Raw genomic sequence first — 20,832 nt, 5'->3', positions numbered from 1 at the left:
TGTAGATAATGCAATGCAGGTAGATGTTCTGTATATTCTTATATATGTATTTGATTTTTCTACAGAAGTGAACACAGACCACATGATCACTTGTAGAGCATTTGTAAAGAATCAATAACACTACATATGTGGGAAGGGAGTATGGCATAAATGACTTGGTTGACTTGCAAACCCTTAAATCCTAGCCTTACATAAGGCAATGCGACAGTCGTGTTTGGTTGAGGAGCTGCCTGTATTTTCAATTTGACGTTTTCGATATGGAGGTTTTTTTTTTGTAGTCTAATATTCATCAGCGCATAACATGAATGCTGCATCAAACTTGGAGGTTGCCATGAGGTTGATTGCGTACTGTTCTCATTTGGTTAACAATCGCATTGGAGGCGATTCAGTTGTTGGCGCCTGCAGTTGTCAGTGCTGGGTGCCCGTCGGAGCAATTCAAATATTGCTCAGTTTGGGCGTGAACAGCTGCCGGTGAGCAGAAATGTGACAAGTCTGTGGTCTGGGTGCCCAAACTATTTGGGTTCCCTAGGACTTTACATGGATTTAGCCATTTATTGCGGCTAAGCCCGGTCTAATTGGGCACAACACGTGCGATAATGGGTGCCCAAAGACAATTGAGTTGCAACATTGGGCGCCCATTAATTAGTGCATCTTAAACAAGTGAATCGGGGCATTGAGTACATTTGGTCTCCAGTATTTGCTTTATGTATTATCTAGTTGTCTGATCCATCTTGTAACATAGTTTTGAGATTAAACCCTTTTTTTTGTTCTTTAGTTTGTAACTAATTTACCATGCAGAAAATCTGTCTTATTTATAGGTAACAAAGCTGTGTGGTAGCAGCTTTAATCTATTTTTGAGTTTTTATTGTAAGTTAATACTTTTTTTGACATAGTGACCCGCTAGTCCTCACTGGACAGACCTACACTCCACCCCACCGAGCACTCTACACTAAAACATCTGTTCTGTACAGATGGGAATTGCAGCTTGTTCCAAATATGAGATCACAGTGTGAAATGAGGAACATGTTAAATAGGTTTTTGGTAGGGAAAGATATTGGACCCATCTGCTCAGATATAAATTTTAAGTGCGTTAATTGGTTGTTAAAGAGAAGCCTGACTTGGAATTGAATCTTGCACATTGAGAGCATATATTCCGATAGTGAACTAAATGTCATTGCCATGGAATCTTAAGATTGTCACAGTAAATTTCCTTTTGACATTAAGGGCCATATTCAAATAGAGGCGCAAAGTCCGGGGTCGGACTTTTCGCTGTCATCGCAGGTTTTCCTGGGGATAAAGTATCTGGCGCGAGCCCTCATATCCTCGTAGTCAATTAGGAATTGTCAAAAACTGGACCCGACGAAAAAGTAAGTATCAAAGTCCTGACACTTTTGGGGAAATCAGCCTGTCAAAAACCCCCCGACCCCGCCCCCCCCCCCCCCCCCCCAAAAAAAATGGTCTGACATGGGGATCACTGTGGATACCCCCGAATTGGCCTGCTGAAGGTATTTGGGGTTTTTAAACAGTGTCGGCAGGTGCTTTTATGCGTCTTTGAAGAATAGCATTTAGCAACATTTTTTTTTTTTTTTTTTTTTTTTTTTTAAATAACTAGTCCCATCAAATTTGGGGTACATGAAAATGGGTGCAAGCATATTTTGAAGTCCCTATAGTGATCTTTAAAAATTCTTAGATGATCCACCTGCCGCAACCATTTTTTTGGGGTGTCCTATGCTACTTTTTAGAATTGTTTTGACACATAACTTTTAGGGGACATTCCAAGGGCTGCATGGTACTTAAAGTCTGTATCCCAAAACCCCCATCTGCACTTTTTTTTCGGCACCTATTCTATGGTGAAAAGTTATCCCCGTTTTTTGCCATTTGAGTATGGGGAAAAGTGAAAATGGTGAAAATTACGTCATCGACGATAAATTATCGCCGATAACTGCTTTTCGCTGCCTAATTGAATATGGCCCTAAATAGCAATTGCTATTTAGTCATACAGATGTATCCACATACATCTATCCTCCGTGCGCTACAAATCGCATTACACAACGCGTGAGTGCCGTGTAACTCTATAGCGCTGACAGTCTTTGTGCGACATTTTACCCCTAAATGCGTCTTATTCGAACAGCTTTGTGCATAAAACACACAAGCAGCTTCTGCTGATTAAAATGATACGCGGCATGCCTATGTTCTGTGGGTGTATCTACATGTAAAATGCTACGTCTGAGTCAGCGGCTGTGACACGAACGTAATGTTTAGCATGCAGATGCACCCGAAGTTGCACACAGAACATAGACATGCCGCATATCATTTTAATCGGCAGAAGCTGCGTTTTATGCGCATAACTGTGTGAATAAGACGCATTTAAAGGTAAAAAGTTGCACAAAAAAACGCTTGGCGCTACAGAGTCACGCTACGGCATGGCGCAACTAGAAGGGCTGTTAAACGCGCAAGGAGGCTAGATGTATGTGGACACATCTGTAGCTGTCCCTTTTGTGGTTTTGGTATTCATTTTGTGATAGCGGATACCGAAATGAGATTGCAAGCACAGACTATATTACTGCTACTGTTCTCTAATACTGGCAAAGCCAACATCTCAGTAATTACATGCCACCTCTGCTCATTATGTATGAAAATGACTTCTGCATAATACTTATTTTAATAAGCAAAGCAAAAATAAAAACTAAAGAATACTCTTCCCTTTTTAAAATTGAAGTAAATGTTTTCCAGAGTTGAGCGGGTGATGTCATGTGTGCTTTACAGAAGGTAGAGTGCACTGCTCTCATCCTCCCATTTTTTTTTTTCTGCTTACTAGGAACGGAAGTAAAGCATGTTACGTAACGTGTATTGTAATTTCCCACAGGTGGGACTGGGGAAAGGTAACTGTTCTTGTATCTCCAGTTATGTTTGATTCTGAAAGCGGTATTTGGAAGCTTTTGGGTGTACTCTGTGTTTTGTATTACAGCATGTTGATTTTTAGTGGCCAAGAGCCCATAAACCTGCTTGAAGACCAAATCTAGCAAGTCAAACAAGCAGCTGCAGGCATGTGGTCTGTCAAAATCTTGGGCAAACTTCTGTTTGCTGTCTTGGAAACTCTGAACCTGCAGATGGGTTGAAGCGAAACATGTGTCAGCCAGGATAAAATAACCACTCTAGGAATATAAAGTTTTCTTCTGATGGGAACACTGCACCTGAGCAGTCCTTTTGACATGATCTCATAATGTAGCAGCCTAAATAAAAACAACATCTTCTGAATACTTTGCTTTTGGTTTACGTAGTAAATGTTTTAGATTTCTCATTCCATGCCACAACCAGTCACATTGCTAGTCATGTAATATGTAAAAAAAAATGTGCAGATTTTATTTATTTTTTTAAAATTTAATTTATATTAATATGGTGCACGCTCAGATAGCACACCGTGTAAAGCAAAGAAAAAAAAACTCATACTGCTCTACATTTGTTCTCTAGGGTTCCCTGAGGATTAATCCCAAGAAATTCCATGAAGCATTCCTGCCATCACCGGTAAGATAAGTCCTAGGGTCCGTATAAAGTATCCCTCTGTCCTATTGGGAGATTTGGCGATGTCCCCGCTTGCAGATGGTTAATATAACTGAGTTCAATAATACAGTTGTATCTATCTTACATAAAATCCAGAGTCTTTTATCATACCTGCTTAATGTATGGGCTGATCTGTAGGGAGCAGTGTGTATGAAGCAGCTGACTTGGGACCACCAGTTAATGTAACTAGACCCTTTTCGTGTATCCCTGCTTTGGTATCTTCATTTTCCAGTAATTTAAACTAATCTGTCTTTAAACGGTTTTGCCTTCTAACTGTGTTCTGTTTCTGTAGCCAATTTCCATTGTTTATTCAGATATAAAGTACAAGGCCTATTTAATGGACATGTCTAATGCTAACAGGCTAGTGACTGTTTCCCACAGTCTTGATGCTAAATGTAGAATTTATACACGGAGACTTCACGGAGAAAAGAACTGAGAATGGGTGCAGCAATTCTTTTCCCCACTCCTTACTGCTTCATCCTGTGCTTTCTACTATGTATTTGCCCTTTGTTGAACAAGGGATCAAGATCAATAATGCCTATCACAGGCTTTTTGTGATTTGGAAATGGACTCTTACACAGTGAGTCACCTGTGTGAGTTATTAGGCTTTCAGTGGTTCTTCCCATGTTCCAAGAGTCAGAGCTCTGGGAGGACATACATCACACACAGCAGTTGCGTGAAAGGGTTTTCTATTTACGGATCTGTCCGTGTGTCACTTTCTCTGTGTGGCTTTTGCTTGATGGGAGTGTAAGGCGTAAACTGGTCCTACCCTGTGATAGGTGTCAGTGGGTGAATGGAAATTGGGCCACAATGCAGCAGACAAGTATAATCTTATGCTGCCATTCCAATGATAAAGGGTCCAGATTTATGTTGGTGTTAACAGTTCAGGGCTCCAAAGCTGATTGAAATGTATGCAGGTTCTATAACCTGTTGCCTGTAGGTTTGGCTTTACAATTGCACTTAATATGTTCTATCAGATACATGAAATAATATGGAATGTTTTTGCTTTGACACTGTTAATGGGCTTTTTTTTAAATTAATTTTTTTTGTATCCACCTTTTTTTGCTTTCAGAACATGTGCAAAAACCTGTTCTCATTGCGACTCAACTAAAAAAACAGTTTAGCAATCCTTCTGCATCAAGTCATGGGAGGCAGCGTGCACAGCTGCTGCAGCTCTTGTCCCAATCAGATTGTTTCTGCTTTCCAGAGTCTCAAGGAACATTCTGTTTCAGCTACACACGGACTCTTACTGCTCAACATTAAGGCAGCGTGTGCAGTCAAATTCTTTAAGCTCATATGTGCTTTCTTTAACCATTCTGAAATAGTTTCTAATACTTGTTACAGAATACTTTGTGTTCTCAGCACTTTTTTTTTGTCAGGAAGTTGCAGATGGCTGATCAAAGCAATGCGCTAAAATGTATTTGCTAGTGCTTGCGGAACTAGATAAAATTAAGGCAATTTTTATATTGAATCATGTTTTGATCTCATGGTAATTCTGGGTTTTACTAGACTAGGCACCCCTTTTACTATGCACCATATGGGTATAATAAAGAGTAAAATAACTATTCTATAATGGGCCAATTGTTAAGTAGGAAAATCCTAAAAATTATCCAAGCACTGATGAACAAATTGGTGAGCTCAATCAAGTTTACCTGCTGCAATAAAAAAAAGGGAACATTGGCAAAATCCCTTATATAAATGTACTAAAGAAGAAGAAAGGATTGTGCTGCTAAACAAATATCCTGGACCGAAATTGATATTCCACATATAAATAATTATTGGTAGTCTTAACATATAGAATGCTAATAAAAAATACATAAAAATAAAAGCACATAAAAATAGGAGCATCTAAGTATATAGGCCTGTTTAAATTACTCATTCAAGTAGTTCCAGGACACTGCTGCACGTGTAGATGCACAGCGGTGACGTAAGCAGGTGGGGCCACAAGTAGTTTCCAGGCCGGAGACTAAAGCCGGGTATGCCCTGACAGATATATTGGCTGATCAACTGATCGGCCAATATTTCTGGTGCCCTTCAGCCATATGTCTGAACGTAGTCATTCAGACATATCGCGTCTGCTGTGCTGCACAGCCGATGGACCGATACTTCTCTGCAGATGTGTCCATTGTCCGTACACATTCAGCCGCAGGGAGAACATCACAGCGCCCACTTCCCCCTGGCCAGTGGGACCCGCGGCTGCTTGGAAGATGATGGTCATTCATATACACTGAATGACCATCATCTGCAGATACATCTGCTAGGTGTGTATCCACCTTAAGACAGGTGGCCGGAATCAGTAGAGCACTGTGGCACAAGAGCACGTGGTGGGTGACGTCGTTGAGAGCGCCAGAGGCTTTGTGACAGTAGTGAGCAGATGCCGCTGCGTGTGTAGTCGTGCAGCGGGTACGTCATCAGGCCGGGCCGCGGATGCTGGAGGATATGATTATATGTGTCCTGAATTAGCAGGACCCTTCGGCCGGCCACGCCTCCACTCCCCCAGGTAGTTTATTTTAATACAGGCTGCTGTAAAGGTCCATTGGAAGTCACAGCATGCCCTGGGGGAAACCTGACAAGCTGAGCAGTTGGGAATTTTACTATTGTGAATTTATCCTGGTGTTGTAGGCTTATTTAAAGATGAGCATAGTTACTGCACTGTTGTCACTGATAGGCAGTAACTTGCAGGTGTGTGTGTGTGTGTGTGTGTGTGTGTGTGACATTTTATTTTACCTAAGGTAAAGAGAATTTGGTCTGAAGGGTCAGGGTTTTTTTAACATTTAAAACAAATGGGTGAATAGAAGTCTTCATTAACCTCTGTCTTTTCTATTCATTCAGGGCTACACTTTTTCTGTGAGAATTTAGGTAGCTATCTGTTTAGAGTAGACTTGTGTTTTTTTTTTTTTGCCTGAGTGTGGATAAGTCAGACAAGGGTTCTAAGCAAGTCCCTGTTTATATTTGTACAAAATGTGAGCAAAAATTACCAAAAGGTACGGACTAAGGGTCGCTCTGTGCTGGTTGTTCACAGGGGATTTCATTATCTGGATATTTGGCTGAACAGTCGGTGATGACTGGGTTAAAACTATGGCGGATGCCATTAGTGAATTACGTCACTTTCAGGAAAGTTATGATACCGTGTGCTCAAGCTCCTCCTTTGGCTGATCCCTCGGTAGAGCACAGATGGGCCCAAAATATGGGGCGATGTCTTGCTCAGGTGGCGAAGTCTCTAAATAAAATGGCACCATCTGCATGAGCACAGCTGTTAAAAAGCAGTCACATGTTGATAGCTTTCTCCTGTAACTGCAGAGACTCCCTGATTGCATCTATGCCAGAGACTAGTGCAGTTTCTTTAAACGCAAGAAGAAACCGGTTTCAGTTTTCCCATAATTTTCAAATTTTGAGGAAATATTAAAAGAAGCCTGGTTAAAACCTCATTCAAAATTTCATATTCCAAAAAATATAAGGGTCTTCATCTTTTTTTCAGAAGAGGATACCAAATAATGGGAAGTTCCACCCATGGTGGATGCTCCTATTACTAGGTTGGTCCGGAATATGGTTATTCCCACAACTGTCTGTAGCAATTAAACATCCTATAGATTAAAGATTTTAGAACAGCCTCATTCCTTCATTCACCTTGTCAGGAGTATCGCCACGGCCAATTCTGGCCAGTGCCTTGGTGGTAAAGGCCATCGATCCTTTTAAAACCAGTAATCATCTGATTTATCCATCAGGGGATGAATCTGAGGCGAACTCCTTAACTGATCAGATTTTGGAAGCTTTAAATGTGGGTACACACTGCAAAGATATTGCAGTGTACAGATATCTCTGCAGAAATATCTGTAGATGATGGTCGTTCATATACACTGAATGACCCTCTTCTTCCAGGCAGCTGCGGGTCCCGCTGGCCAGGGGGTCGTGCTGCGAACCTCTCCCCGCGGCTGCCGCATGTGTGCGGGTGATCGGCTGATTGCCCATACACACTTGCCGATGGACAGCTATATCTGTCCATTGGCTGTGCAGCACAGCCGACACAGTATGTTTGAACGACGTCGTTCAGACATATCGCTGGTACACTCTGTCTGACTGGCACTAGATTGTCCGATCAATTGATCGGCCAATATATCTGTCCGTGTGTACCCAGCTTAATCTGTATAGGTGACACTTTATGAGATACTATTCAGATAGTCTCATATTTCATCCTTAGCTGTTTCTGACAGGTTTTCTCTATGGCTTAAAAAATGGAAGGCAGACATAGAATCAAAACATGCTTTAGAGTCATTGCCTTTTGAAGGAAGTTCTTTGTTTGTTTGGTCCAGGAAGATGATTTTCTGGCCTCCATAGATATAAAAGATACCTACCTCCATATTCCTATTTGGAATGTTCATCAACATCTTCTGCGGTTTGTAGTGAGGCATCCGCATTTTCAGTTTCAGCCCTGTCATTTGGTTTGGCCTCTACCCCCGGAGTATTTTCAAGGTTATGGCACACATGATGTCCCTACTCAGGAGAGGGTGGATAAATGTGTTGGCTTATCTGGACGATTTGTTGCTAAGGTCACCATCAATGGCTCTAGTACAACAACATATTCCGATTACAATAGGCATGTCCAGAGATCGGCTGGATCATCAACTTTCCCAATCAGATTTAATTCCATCTCGGAAGATGGTATTTTTGGGTCTTCTCTGACACCCAGTGTCAGAGTATTTATTTTCTTCCACAGGCAAAGATCCAGGATCTTTAATCCTGTTTTAGGACTTTTACAGATTTCTCATATCTCGGGTTTAATGGCTATGCAGATATTGGAGGAAACTGTAGCTTTATTCAAAGCTGTTCCTTTTGCCAAATTTCACACCCGATCTCTACAGAACCAATTGCTTCATTGATGGGTGAAACCAGACCCTCGATTAAACAGTCGGGTGTTCAGATTATCACCACAGACTCTGCGTTCTCTTCATTGGTAGCTACAGGATGCAAATCTGAACAAGGGTTGCCAATTGTTGGAAAAGGACTGGACCATTGTCGCCACAGATGCCAGCCTAACAGGCTGGTGTGGGGCAGCGGTTCTGGACAGACACAAGGGCTTTGGTCTCTCCAGGAGACTGCTCTTCCTATCAATATACTGGAACTAAGGGCAGTTCAAATATCTAAAGAATTTACCAGCACGAAACCAATTAGACAATGCCACAGCAGTTGCTTACATAAACAAGCAGGGTGGCACACACGGCTAGAAATGAAGGTTTTCCACATCCTTCATTGGGCAGAAAATAGGGTTCTGGCTATTTCAGCAGTTTACATTCCATGGGTGGACAACTGGGTGGTGGACTTCTCAAGTCACTACAGTGTGCACCCAGGAGAAAGGGAATTACACCAGGAGGTGTTTGCAGAAATAATTGCCAGATGGGGATCTCCAGACTTAGCTCTAATGGCTTCTCGTCTCAACAGGAAGCTTCCAAGGTACAGATCTCGGTCCCGGTATACTCAGGCATTTCTGGTGGATGCCATGACAGCATCTTGAGTGTTCCAGCATCTTTCCTCCTCTGGTAATGTTACCAAGGGTAATTCAGCAGATTTGACAGGTGGCACAGCCGGTCATTCTGGTGGTTCCAGACTGCCCGCACCATCAGTTGTTCGCCGTTCTTCAGAACATGTTGGCAGACGTTCAGTACCATCTGCGTCCAGACCTGTTGCTGCAGGGTCCATGCCATCACCCCAATTTGCATCGCTTGGCTTTGAATTTTGGATTCAAGAACCATGCAGTCAGAGGGCCAAGGGGTTTTCAGAGTCTGTGGTGAAAACCATGATACAGGCTCGTAAACCAGTTACTTCCCTGATCTATCATCGATATGGAAGATATATATTTCTTGGTGTGAACAACACAAGTTCAAACCGGAACAGTTCTGAGTGTATCGCCGTCTTTTCTGCAAGAGGGGTTGGTTAAGGATCTGAAATTGTCCTCTCTTAAGGGACAAATTTCTGCCTTATCGATCTTGTGTCAAAGGAAATTGGCCACCATTCCGGAAGTTCAGACCTTCTTGCAGGGGTTTCTTGGCATACAGCATCCTCATACCCCACCAGTTCCTCCTTGAGACTTGAATTTAGTTTGGAGGCTCTTCAAAAGGCACCATTTGAGCCTTTGGAGTCTATAGAATTGCAATATCTCACTCTGAAGGTTGTTTTCCTTTTGGCCATTGCCTCGGCCAGAAGGGTATCTGAATTAGTGTCTCTTTCCTGTAAAGCTCCGCTTATTATTTTTTATGAAGATAGGGTAGGGTTACGCACTAAACCTTCCTTTCTGCAAAAAGTGGCGTTTGCTTTCCACATTAACCAAGATATTGTCCTTTTGGCTTTTTGCCAGAATTCAGTGACTAGTGAATCTTCTTCCTTAGCACAGTTGGATGTGGTACGTGCATTACGCATTTACTGGGCGCACACTGGGTCTTTGAGGCGTACGGATTCCTTGTTGTTGATCAATGCACCAAAAAGAGGTTGGTCTGCCTCAAATGGGTCACTTCTGCCATTAGGCAGGCATATTTGTCCTCGAATGTGTCCACTCCGGCCTCAATATGGGCTCACTCAACTCGTGCTGTCGGAACCTCTCGGGCTGTACTGCGTGGTGCCTCGGTTGAGTAGCTCTGCAAAGCAGCTACCTGGTCATCTGAACACACTTTCACAAAATTTTACAGCTTCCATACATTGTAAGGGATGCCAGTGTTGGGCGGAAAATTCTTAGAGCGGTCGGTTCTGATGCCCCCCCCCCCTCCCCTTTCTTAATTGGCTTTCTGTGGTATATCGCCAAAACGGATGATAAAGGAAATACAAATTTTACTCAACCGTAAAATCTCTTCCTTTGATTTTTTTCATACTAGATACCTGTTGGTCTCTGGCTTCTCAGTTCTTTCCGTGGCTCTCCTCTTGTTAAACATTAGACTGAGCTTACGGCGGAAGGGGAGGGGTTATATAGGCAGTGGGAGCCAGTTTTCAATTAGCTAGTGTCCGACTCCACCCACCACTATACGTAACCCAGATGTAAGGCATCCCCCAGATGGACTCTGAGGACGAGATTTTACAGTGAGTAAAAATCGTATTTTTATGCATATTTTAATAGCATTTTATTTGTTAGATTTCCAATAAATATTTATATGTAGAATATCAATTGCATTCCAGGATATCTGTTTACCAGCGCAATCCTTTCTTTTTCTTTAATACAATTTTTAAGTAGGCCCTAAAGTTCATATTTCTGTGGTGGCTCCCCATGTGAGGATTTATACTGTGTGCTTTACCTGCATAATCTAGGAATATTTTAGAGGTTTCTGATTTAATTTGTCTGAGCTTTGCTGTATTTTTTTCCTTTTACACACCTGGTCATACTCCGTTCCCAGTCATGCTACAGGTCCCTTGCATTAGGCCATGCCCCCAGCTATGATATAGTCACTGTTGCCACACCTCATATAAGGAGAAGGGCTCTGGGGGATGTAAACAGTGAGCTCTTCAATAAAGATAAATAACCTCCTTAATTCAATCTGAGAATTCTAGAGCCGCAATCTGTTCTACAGTACTGTAAACAATTGAAAATTACACAAATATTCTTTTAGAGTCCCTCCAAGCCTGTATCTAAATGACCTTTGTTATAGATAAGATCTTTTTCTTCAAGCCATTATTGGCCATATGTCTTGTGGTTCCGATTATAGATACAACCTTTGGTAAATACAATTCTATTATGATGTGGAATATTTTCAGCTGGTGACTAAACTGCTAACTAAAGACTCTGATCTAGAATTACTTTATTTTTTTAACTGAGTTCTGACAACTTATTGGATGTTCTTGGTGTTTTAATATTCTTAAAAATGCATAATGTGAACTCTCCTGTTTATTGTCATAGTTTATAACCGAGATGAGCAACCTGTTTCTCTTTATCCATTGTGAAACTGGAAGCATTGACTCTGAGTGAGTATGCAACAACTATAGGGCAGATGGCTGTCCATATTTGGCCTTCTCAAAAAAACAAAAATGCACACAACCCACAAAGTCAGAAGCCCCAGTGCAGAAAGCTGCACCACTGTTGAAAGTGTGTGCATAATTGGAACATTAATTGAAGCAAATTCTTATTAAATATTTTACAGGTTATTTTTTTCATATTTTGTTGTTCATCGTTCCAGAAGTGTCCAAGTGCTAAAGAAAAATAAATGTTTGTCAAAACTCACATTGGACTTTTAACAACATGTCATGGCATGTGCTAGCAAGTGAATTGGATACCATTACTTGTAGCGTCTTTTTAAAAAAAAAAAAAATTTTTTATTTTGAAATGTGTTTTTTTGGGTGCCATCAAAAAAGAATTGTCTCTTCGGTTTGAAGTGAACACAACAGTGAGGGAGTGGGTAAATACAATGTCTATGTTCTAGGGAGCAAAATAATTGTAATCTGAGTCTTCTAATTTGTGTTTTCACTGTAAAGTATATTATAGCCAGATTGTTACTACTACAACTACACTTTGTAAATGGTTTCTGGAGCATTTTCATCTATAAGGTTATTTTGTATTGAACATTTATGAGATTAGCTCAAAATGAAATGTAACACCTCCACTCCCTAAATAGGATCTCAAATGAGTGCAAGCTCCACTCTTTGTGAGATACCATTTAGGCACTTGGTAAACTACCAGTTATATTTTGGGTGGAGGAAAGCATAAAATGCAGAGTAGGTCTCCTAAATTTAAATTATCCCTATTTCTTCTGGCAGCAGGGATTTCCATTGATGACGTGCCACAGTGTGATACCTCCAAAAGCTGTCTGTGGTCCAGTTTTTTTTTTTTTTTATCACTAACCTATTTATTTTTTTCAGATCAACTATAATCCAATTAGATTTGTGCAGAACAAAGGACCCGATTGGCCTTTAATCCATATTGTGTGTTTTTGGTTGTCGACTGACTATAGACCATTACGCCATTGGTTCCCAAACTTTCTTGAATTATGGTGCCGTAGAGTATCAGCATTTTTCTTTTCACTGCACCTCAGGCCACAAGTTTCTTAAAAAAATTATTAAATTACGTGTATGTTCTTACCAGTCATTCTTCGGTTCAGTTATGTGGTGGTGGACAGGGTTACATTTGTTTGTCCTTATATTGTTCTGGTGGCTGCCAATCACAGTAACCATAATAATTTGATTTTGTTCCTGGGTCACCTAGGCAAGTATCCTGCGGACACCCAGTTTGGGAACCACTGAATTACACTATTTCTTTACCAGTCCGGGTGAACAATTGAGTTATAAACCAATATCACTGCATCACAGCTCAATGAGCAATATTTAGGTTGATCATTGGCACTTGCTTTACCCCTTGTCCGTCGTTTTATTCAACTGTGTGTGTGTGTCCCCGACCTTATGGATTTCTTCCTGGTGGTTCAGTATTCTTAGTGAGTCTGTGACTTGTGCCATATGTGGATTCAGACATCAGGCTGTATCACTAATTTATATAGCACCAGCATATTCTGTTGTGCTTTACACTTAGGTGTGAGATTTTTTGAAGCCCATGATTAAGGGATAATTTCCCTTTGCTGGCTTCTTCCCTAAAGGTGCCTTCACAATAGACTATGTGCTCATAGTGCTATATCGTGAGCTATTTCCCTTGAACTCTCCCCGGCAGCTCCCAGGCTCTCCAGGACACGATATGGTGCTAAAGTGGCCAGTCTGGCTAAAGATCTATGTTGCACAAAATCTATCTATTGCACCAAATCGTGTATGAGATTGGCAGATCTTACCTGCAGTAGGAAAGATCTGAAGATGCGATGTACGACCCACGGGTACTCGCATCGGCATCGTGAGTGGACACAAGATTTGGACATATTTTACAAGATTTGTTCCAATTCACCAAAATCAGGCGAATCGTGTAAAAGCGTCTAGTGTGTACGCACCTTAGCACTATTTCTCTGCCAGTGATGGGCTGAACTTAATGACACTATTTAGGAGGAGACATGAAAAGGAAATGAAGAGGTGTTTCTATTGTTTATGCAGATTTCCATCTAATCAGTTTACTGAATAAAATGTTATCCATAATTGTGTTGGTGAAAGACCCCAGTTTAACCGATAAGGTAGTATGAGATATTAAGGATGATATTCATGCTTTGGTGGGAATAATGTGCAGTTATGGGCTCATGTCACTCCTCAGATTAGGTTATATAAAATAAAAGGTTTTGTACTGGGTAATGACCAGTTTGCATATTATACATTCATTTGCGACAAACTGGAACTTCGTTTCATTAACGTACCATCAGTTTGTCATTTCTGCAATTGTAGCAGCCTAATCCCTGGCATGTGTATCCTTTCTGCAAGGCCTGTCTGACCATCATTGCTTAAAATCAATAATATGTTCATATCCTGTGGCAACAATGTCCATAAAATAGTTACAGCCAAATGTCCACTTTCCTTACCATATTTACTGCTATGAGACCTATAGGGGTATATGCAATAGATTTTAATGGTATTTCAGCATGTTTTCTGCTCATTTTAGAGCTCCCCTATTCCCCACAATTTTCACCTTCACGTTTTTCTCATGAATGTTTTGGTTTCTAAAAGGAGGCTTTTCAGTTTTACCAATTACCGTTGTTATAGCAGCTAAAATGAAGATAATGAGAGGCCTTGAAATCAACTTAACTAAATAAACCCCAAGGATTCTATTTGGAACAATTTAATTGAAAGCCATAATTAACTTTGTTATTACTAATGCCTTTTATCTATACATCTGCTAGTGACCATTAAATGAACCGAGTAAAGGAAATCATTAGGTAACACTTGGGTAATTGTCCATTCATGTATAGGGGGAGTCTAGCTCTAATCTTAAATAGAAAATCAATGCCTACACAGGCATTCCTGGTTAATCGATGAAAACACTATTCACACTGTTTGCTGTAACATTGCACTACATGACACTACCCTTAATAACGAAAATGTTCCTGTACAGAGTCCCTTTTGTATTTTCATATCAAACCTCTTATTTTCTAGCTATTGCATTTTATTTCACTGGTAACTGCTGTCAGACAGTCCTAATGATGGTCATGATATGGGCAGCACAGACTGTGTAATGGTTAGCGTTACTGCCTCACAGCACTGAGGTCGTAGGTTCAACTCCCACTACGGCCCTAACTTTGTGGAGTTTGTATATTCTCCCTGTGCTTGCGTGGGTTTCCTCCGGGTACTCCGGTTTCCTCCCACACTCCAAAAATATATTGGTAGGTTAATTGGCTCCCCTCAAAATTGACCATAGTGTGTATGTTTGCGAGCAGGTGGTAGGGAATATAGATTGTAAGATTGTAAGCTCCACTGGGGCAGGGACTGATGTGAATGGTAAGCTATTCTCTGTAAAGCGCTGCGGAATATGTGTGCGCTGTATAAATAACTGGTAATAAATAAATATAACGGGTGTGTTTTTTTTTTTTTTCTTTCTGATTGTATTAAAACACTTCTTTTTTTTTTCTTGCTGCTTAGGATGGCCTGAGAGACCTATTTATCGATGGGGTAGTTTCCAGGAACCGGGCTCTGAATGGAGATGTGGTGGTTGTGAAGCTACTTCCTCGAGACCAATGGAAGGTCAGTGTTATGCCTGTGCTAGACTCCTTTCTTCCAGCACCTGCTCGTGTGGTAAAGAACCACTTGTCATCTTTTTTTTTCCTGACTTTTAATTTCTCACAAAACTTCATTTTGGGTTACTTGAAGTTTTAAATATTTATATTAAACTTCTGCAAGCCTCATCTTGTGTTTCAGAATACTGAAAATGATCATAAGGGCTTTTAGGACTCGTACTTTCAAAAAGTTATTGCCAGCATGGACCATTTGGCATTAATGTGCTTTAAGAAGTCTTTACTAATGTTTAATTACTTAATGTCCATATGCGCAAGGCCTTATGGCTTTTAGTATGTGGCTCTCTGGTTGCATGGATCACTGCATTCCATAACGTATAGATCATTTTAAGATTAGTGTATAAGTAAATCACAAGGCAGTGTATCAATGCTGTATTTACCATGAGCCCAGCATTCATCTTGCTGCTGCCGTCAGACACAGCTTTACTTTGTAAAAAGCATCCAAGCTGAAGATATGGGAAAAAGGCAAATATGCAAGAAACCAGGCGCAGCCAAAAAGCAGCCTAACTCATATACTCAGGGTAACCCTAAACCTCATAATGTATTAAACACAAAGAAAATAATGGTTTAGAGTCCCTGGTGCTAATGAGGCGAGGCGAAGATGAGAAAAGGAGTATACTTCTCTTGGAAAGCAATTTCACTTGTGATCAGGATGAATTCTATAACTCAGTATAATACTGTATTGCTATCGCATATATCCTTAAGACAAATGATTAATAATTGTGAAATAGAACTGATTATTGAACAAAATATTGGATAACAATTAGCACATGTTCAAAGATAAAAAAAAGAAAGTATGAAAGCAATGAAATTCGCTACAAAATTAGCCTATGTTGACATAAAGTGCATACATAAGTAAAACACAATATAATGGGCCCCCAGGAGGCGTAGTAGTGTATAGTGCTGATAATATTGAGCTTCAATGGAGCATGAATAAATGGGCCCAAATAATCCCCCATACCAGATGCAGGATGATTCAGCGTGGGTTTGCAAACAGAGTAGTCCAGTTTTTGAGCTGTTACACTGAAAGGATCCTCCTCTGGATGTAGGTAATGTTGGGTAGCTTACAGTAGCAACTCTTATCAGGCTGCAGCTCGTCATCAAGGCCTTGACACAGTGCAAACTCACACTGACTTTCAGCATCCATCAGGTGTGGCGGTTTTAATGTCAACATAGTAATTTTGGAGCAAATTATTTAATTGCTTTCATAGTGTTTTTTTTTTTTTTTTTAACATATGCTAGTTGTTAGCCAATATTTTGTTAAACAATCCGTTTTATTTCAGGAACTGTTACCAATACAGGATTACACAATATTATAGATTTCTCTCTATGGGCCTGGTCATTTAGAAGTGAAAAGCCGCGATCCGCGCAAAAGTTTTGCCGCTTGTCGCCTGTTTGCATCTTAGCTCCAAATTCAATTCCGGGACCAATTCGCCTAAGCGGAGGCTCAATGCACTGAAACAGGCAGGAAAGTTTCTCCATTGAATGGCAGGTGAAAAAAAGTGAAATCTCTATTTTGGGGTGCAAATGTGGGGAATTGATTCAGAACTCTTTTGACCCCCTCCCAAAAGGAGAAATCGGCAGAAAAAAAATAAATTACCGTAGAACACCCCAAAAAAGTCACTTTTGGGGCGAAAATGAAAAGTGGGGAGACCAGGATAAAATGTAACAAAATAGGTTTCTTTGGGGGCTGCAAGGATGGGTCTGGTGTTTTAGGATTGCAGGTGCATGCAGCAGGTGGATTTTTCACATTTTTACAAGTGCATTTTGGAGACACAAAAATATGCTAGCACCCATTTTCAAGTACCCCAAATTTTACTGGACTATTTTCACCAAAAAATACTGTTTTCTATCAGTCTCCACCACTTTTACATATATGCGTCTAGAAAGCATTTAACACAACTTAAGGACACAAAGTATGTTTGTTATGGCTAATAGTACACCTCTGTAATCATTTCCAGTGTCCGTGTGTCCTATTTTGGGGTACAGGCTGATTCCCCCAATCTATTTAGTACTTTCCGCTTGTAATGCATTCACCTATTTGCTTTTTTGTCTTGTCTGCAATTGAAAAGGGTGGATTGTGGGGATGCGCATGCCACAAATTTGCGTCTCAAACAGGCGATTGCGGCGGAAAGTGCAATAGACGAAAAGTATCTGACTTTTCCCCTGTAATTGAATATAGGCTTATGTTGAAGAATGAATACTGCTCACAAGTGAAATTGCCTTCTAAGAAGTATAAACTTGTTCATGTGACAAATATATGAAATGTCTTGCTTAGTTAAGATGGGAAAGCCTTTGCATGCATTAAGGTTAACTATCTCCACTTGATAAGCGTAATACCTCTCCCAGTCTCTGTAGGGGAAGCAGTCGGGAAGCCGACGGACACAATCCCAGCCGCCGGCTTCCCGTCTGTCTAATCACGGCAAGGGTCTAATGACAGGCAGTGAAACCCCTACGCTGGGAGCCCGACATCCCGATCAAAGGTAAGCCGGGCGCGGACAGCTGAGGGGGTTTTAGGTTAGGGGCTCCCGGGGGGGACTTGGGGTTAGGCCCCCCCCTGGGAGATTTGGGTTTAGGTAGCGGGGAAGGGGGGTTAGGCTTAGGCACAGAGGGGGGATTAGGGTTAGGCACTGAGGGGGAAGTTAGGGTTAGGCACCCCTAAGGGAGGGTTACTTACCTTTTAGCTGCAGTCGGGATCTTCACCCATGCCGGGCATTCGCTGTCGGCGGTAATGCATACCGATTCCCTCTGGAGACCTAAAGAAGATGCATAAGACTGCTTACCCCTGTATAACGATCATCCTTTCTAATTGCTGCTGACTGTTTAACGGATAGTAATAAGCAGCACGCAGTACTGATTGCAATTGCTTGGTGTACTCCAGCAAGCTTGAGTATAGTGAACTCCTATTGGCTATTGGACTTAGAGGAGCAGAATGCAATGTCACTGGAAGCTGACAAATACCAGAAATGGTATAACACATGCTCCAGTGAATATGGACAGGAAGGAGTTTAAAACATTATGGGACCCCCAGTTACAGTCTGCAGGTGTCTTCTCATACTACATGTGTCCACTGGGATGACTTTCATTACCTTAACCTAATGTCTGCCTCCTTGCTACAGATTCCTATCCATGCACTGCTTTCTTCGTCTTAATTACACAGGAACTGCTGTATTCTCCCGTCTGACTTTCCTTTTTTTTTTTAAGCAGACTCCTTTAAACGAATTGTTATTGGGATCACAATATCTGGCAATACATAAAAGGGAAGAGTACAATGGAAGCCTGTCAATGAGTCTTACAAATAACTATAGAACATTATGTACACAATTCTTGCAACGGCGTCTCAGAGCCTATCTATAGCTATATATCAAATTACACACACTACTTGCAAACTACTTTCTAGGTACATTTTATTCTATACTAATGTTTGTTTATGGCATTCAGCAACGAATTCTAATATATATATATATATATGTGTGTGTGTATATATATATATGTATATATATATATATATATATATATATATATATATATATATATTTCTCCACATTATGTATGTAAAGCACAGTAGTCTTCGATACAAACTGGGTGATCATCTGCTGAAGGTCTGTGATTTTACATAAACTCCTAGAGCTTTTATATCCTGAGTACTTGCATGTACAGATATGAGTGCTTTGTGCTGGGTTATACGTAGAATCATGGTAAGTGATAGAATCTTTGTATCAAATAGAGACCAGCGTGTGTCATGTATATGATGCTTCACGTAAACTGTAACTTACAGTTGTAAAATCCGGTATCATTCTCTTTAATCAGGGATTGGTTTGTTTCATTGTCAGGAGGGCAATGCTTATTCTTTTTCCTGGACCACTAAATCTCTTTATATGTATTTTAGCACAAAATGGGTTGTTATGAAAAATAGAAGATTTATATAGACTGCAGTATCTTGTTTCACTTGGATGTGCCTGTTACTTTTACTATAGCTTCCTGTGCTTGTTCCTGTTCTCTTCAGCAACATAGCCACGGTCTTCTATAATGTAACATTGCTTATGATTTTTCGAAGTGTGATTTACCTTGCAGACACTATTTTCCAAATCCTCATGTGCCCCTGTTGGCTCCTAACTGTCACTTTACAGGCTGTGTTTGAAAAATGACAGGTTCTGATTGGTTGGTACTTTATCTCCATCCATCTTATTCAATTAGAAGCAAAGAGCCATTTTCTTCAAAATTTTTTCGCTGATGACGTCATTTTCGCCAATTTTTCATTTATCCCCGTATTCATTTTCAGCATCTTTTCGCCGGTCCGAAAACGCAATTTAATCTAAGAGGCGAAAAAGTTTTGCATATGAATGCCCGGCAGAAAAAGTGCAGAGGTGCGGAAACCACCCTGTACCCTATGTACACCCCCCTGACGCAAATTGTGTGGAAAAAAGAAAAAACGCAAAAAAATACACAAAGGACACCCCAAAAAGCACTTGGAAAAAATGGGCAAAAAAAATCAAAGTGGGGGTACAAATTAAAAAACTAGCGTAATAGCATTTGGGGGGGTAGGGTCTGGGGGAGGTGTTTTTTGAATCGCAGGTGTTTGCTGAAGGTGCGTTTTTGGCGCTTTTAATACTTGACTTTAGCAACTTTAAAATATGCTTTCACCCATTTTCATGTACCCCAAATGTGATGGGAATACTTATTTTCACCCAAAATAGTTGCAAAATGCTATTCTTCACCACTTGCTGAAAGATTGCTAAATAGCACCTATTGTGACCAACTAACTTTAGCAGGGCTATTCGGGGGGTACCCATAGTGATCCCACATGTCAGTGCATCTTTTGGGGGGTGTCACTGCTGAACGCAGATTCCCTATGGTCTGGAATCGGCGCAGTGCTTGACAGTCTGCTTCTGTTTGTAGGCGTGGAAGGGACTGCGATGGCCTCCATTTCCCGAAACATGTGTTGCCGCTGATGTGGGGGAGGGAAGAGTCCAGGACCTCCATTGGCTGACAGATTTCCTAGACTTTCTTTCATATGCGGCGGCCGGCTTGCGTGACCTCATGGGCCTGCTGGCCGATGTTCTTGCAGATTATCCGATGCTACATTGTGCAAAGCAGCTCTGATAAGTAATGCATGCAGGAGGTGTGACTCCTCCTGCTGCATTACAATAAGTGCATGGATGGAATTGCAATTCCGTCCTAAGATGAATCGGGCCCAGTGTATGTGAAGGTGAAGACCCCCACGACTTGTATTTGTGCAGCTCCTTTTGAGTAGACTCACCCATGTATATCACTGTATAATATAAATAATAATGGTACTGCATTTCAGCTCATAGGCTTTTCTCTATCTTATCATAAATGTTTCCTAATACTTCCTGCCAGGATATGTATTGTTGCACTGAACAATTTATGGAGAGAAATGGTGGCAGTAATGAGATGTATTTAGTTGAGTTCCCGGTGATGTGTCATGTGTCATTTGAAGCCATCATGTATTTTTCCCATGGGCTGTTCCCCAGCTGTACTAGATAAGAATGGGTCACCACACCTTCCTGGGAAAGGCAGGAACCAGAGATGATTTCCTTCAAAGGGACATACAGGCTACAGAGCTCTTTTTTTCCCCTAGAATTACTGACCGGAAAACCCCTGCTTTTAGTTCTCATGGAATAGAGCCATG

General features: G+C 41.0%; 1 protein-coding gene across 2 annotated transcripts in view; it reads left to right on the top strand.

Moving 5' to 3' along the window:
* The window catches only part of DIS3L2 (DIS3 like 3'-5' exoribonuclease 2), a 393,579-nt gene that overhangs the window by 35,305 nt on the left and 337,442 nt on the right, over positions 1–20,832 (top strand). For both annotated transcript variants that reach the window (XM_088467467.1, XM_088467468.1), the window contains 2 exons: positions 3,472–3,525; positions 15,028–15,129. In XM_088467467.1, the coding sequence (XP_088323593.1) occupies positions 3,472–3,525; positions 15,028–15,129 (156 nt within the window). The remainder of the gene's footprint in view (positions 1–3,471; positions 3,526–15,027; positions 15,130–20,832) is intronic.

Source organism: Taudactylus pleione, unplaced genomic scaffold (genome assembly GCF_031769625.1).
Source record: "Taudactylus pleione unplaced genomic scaffold, aTauple2 ptg000010l, whole genome shotgun sequence".
In the NCBI taxonomy this organism is placed as follows: Eukaryota; Metazoa; Chordata; class Amphibia; order Anura; family Myobatrachidae; genus Taudactylus; species Taudactylus pleione.
The sequence above is the reverse complement of the archived record's forward strand: the minus strand, read 5'-3'. Positions and strand labels throughout refer to the sequence as shown.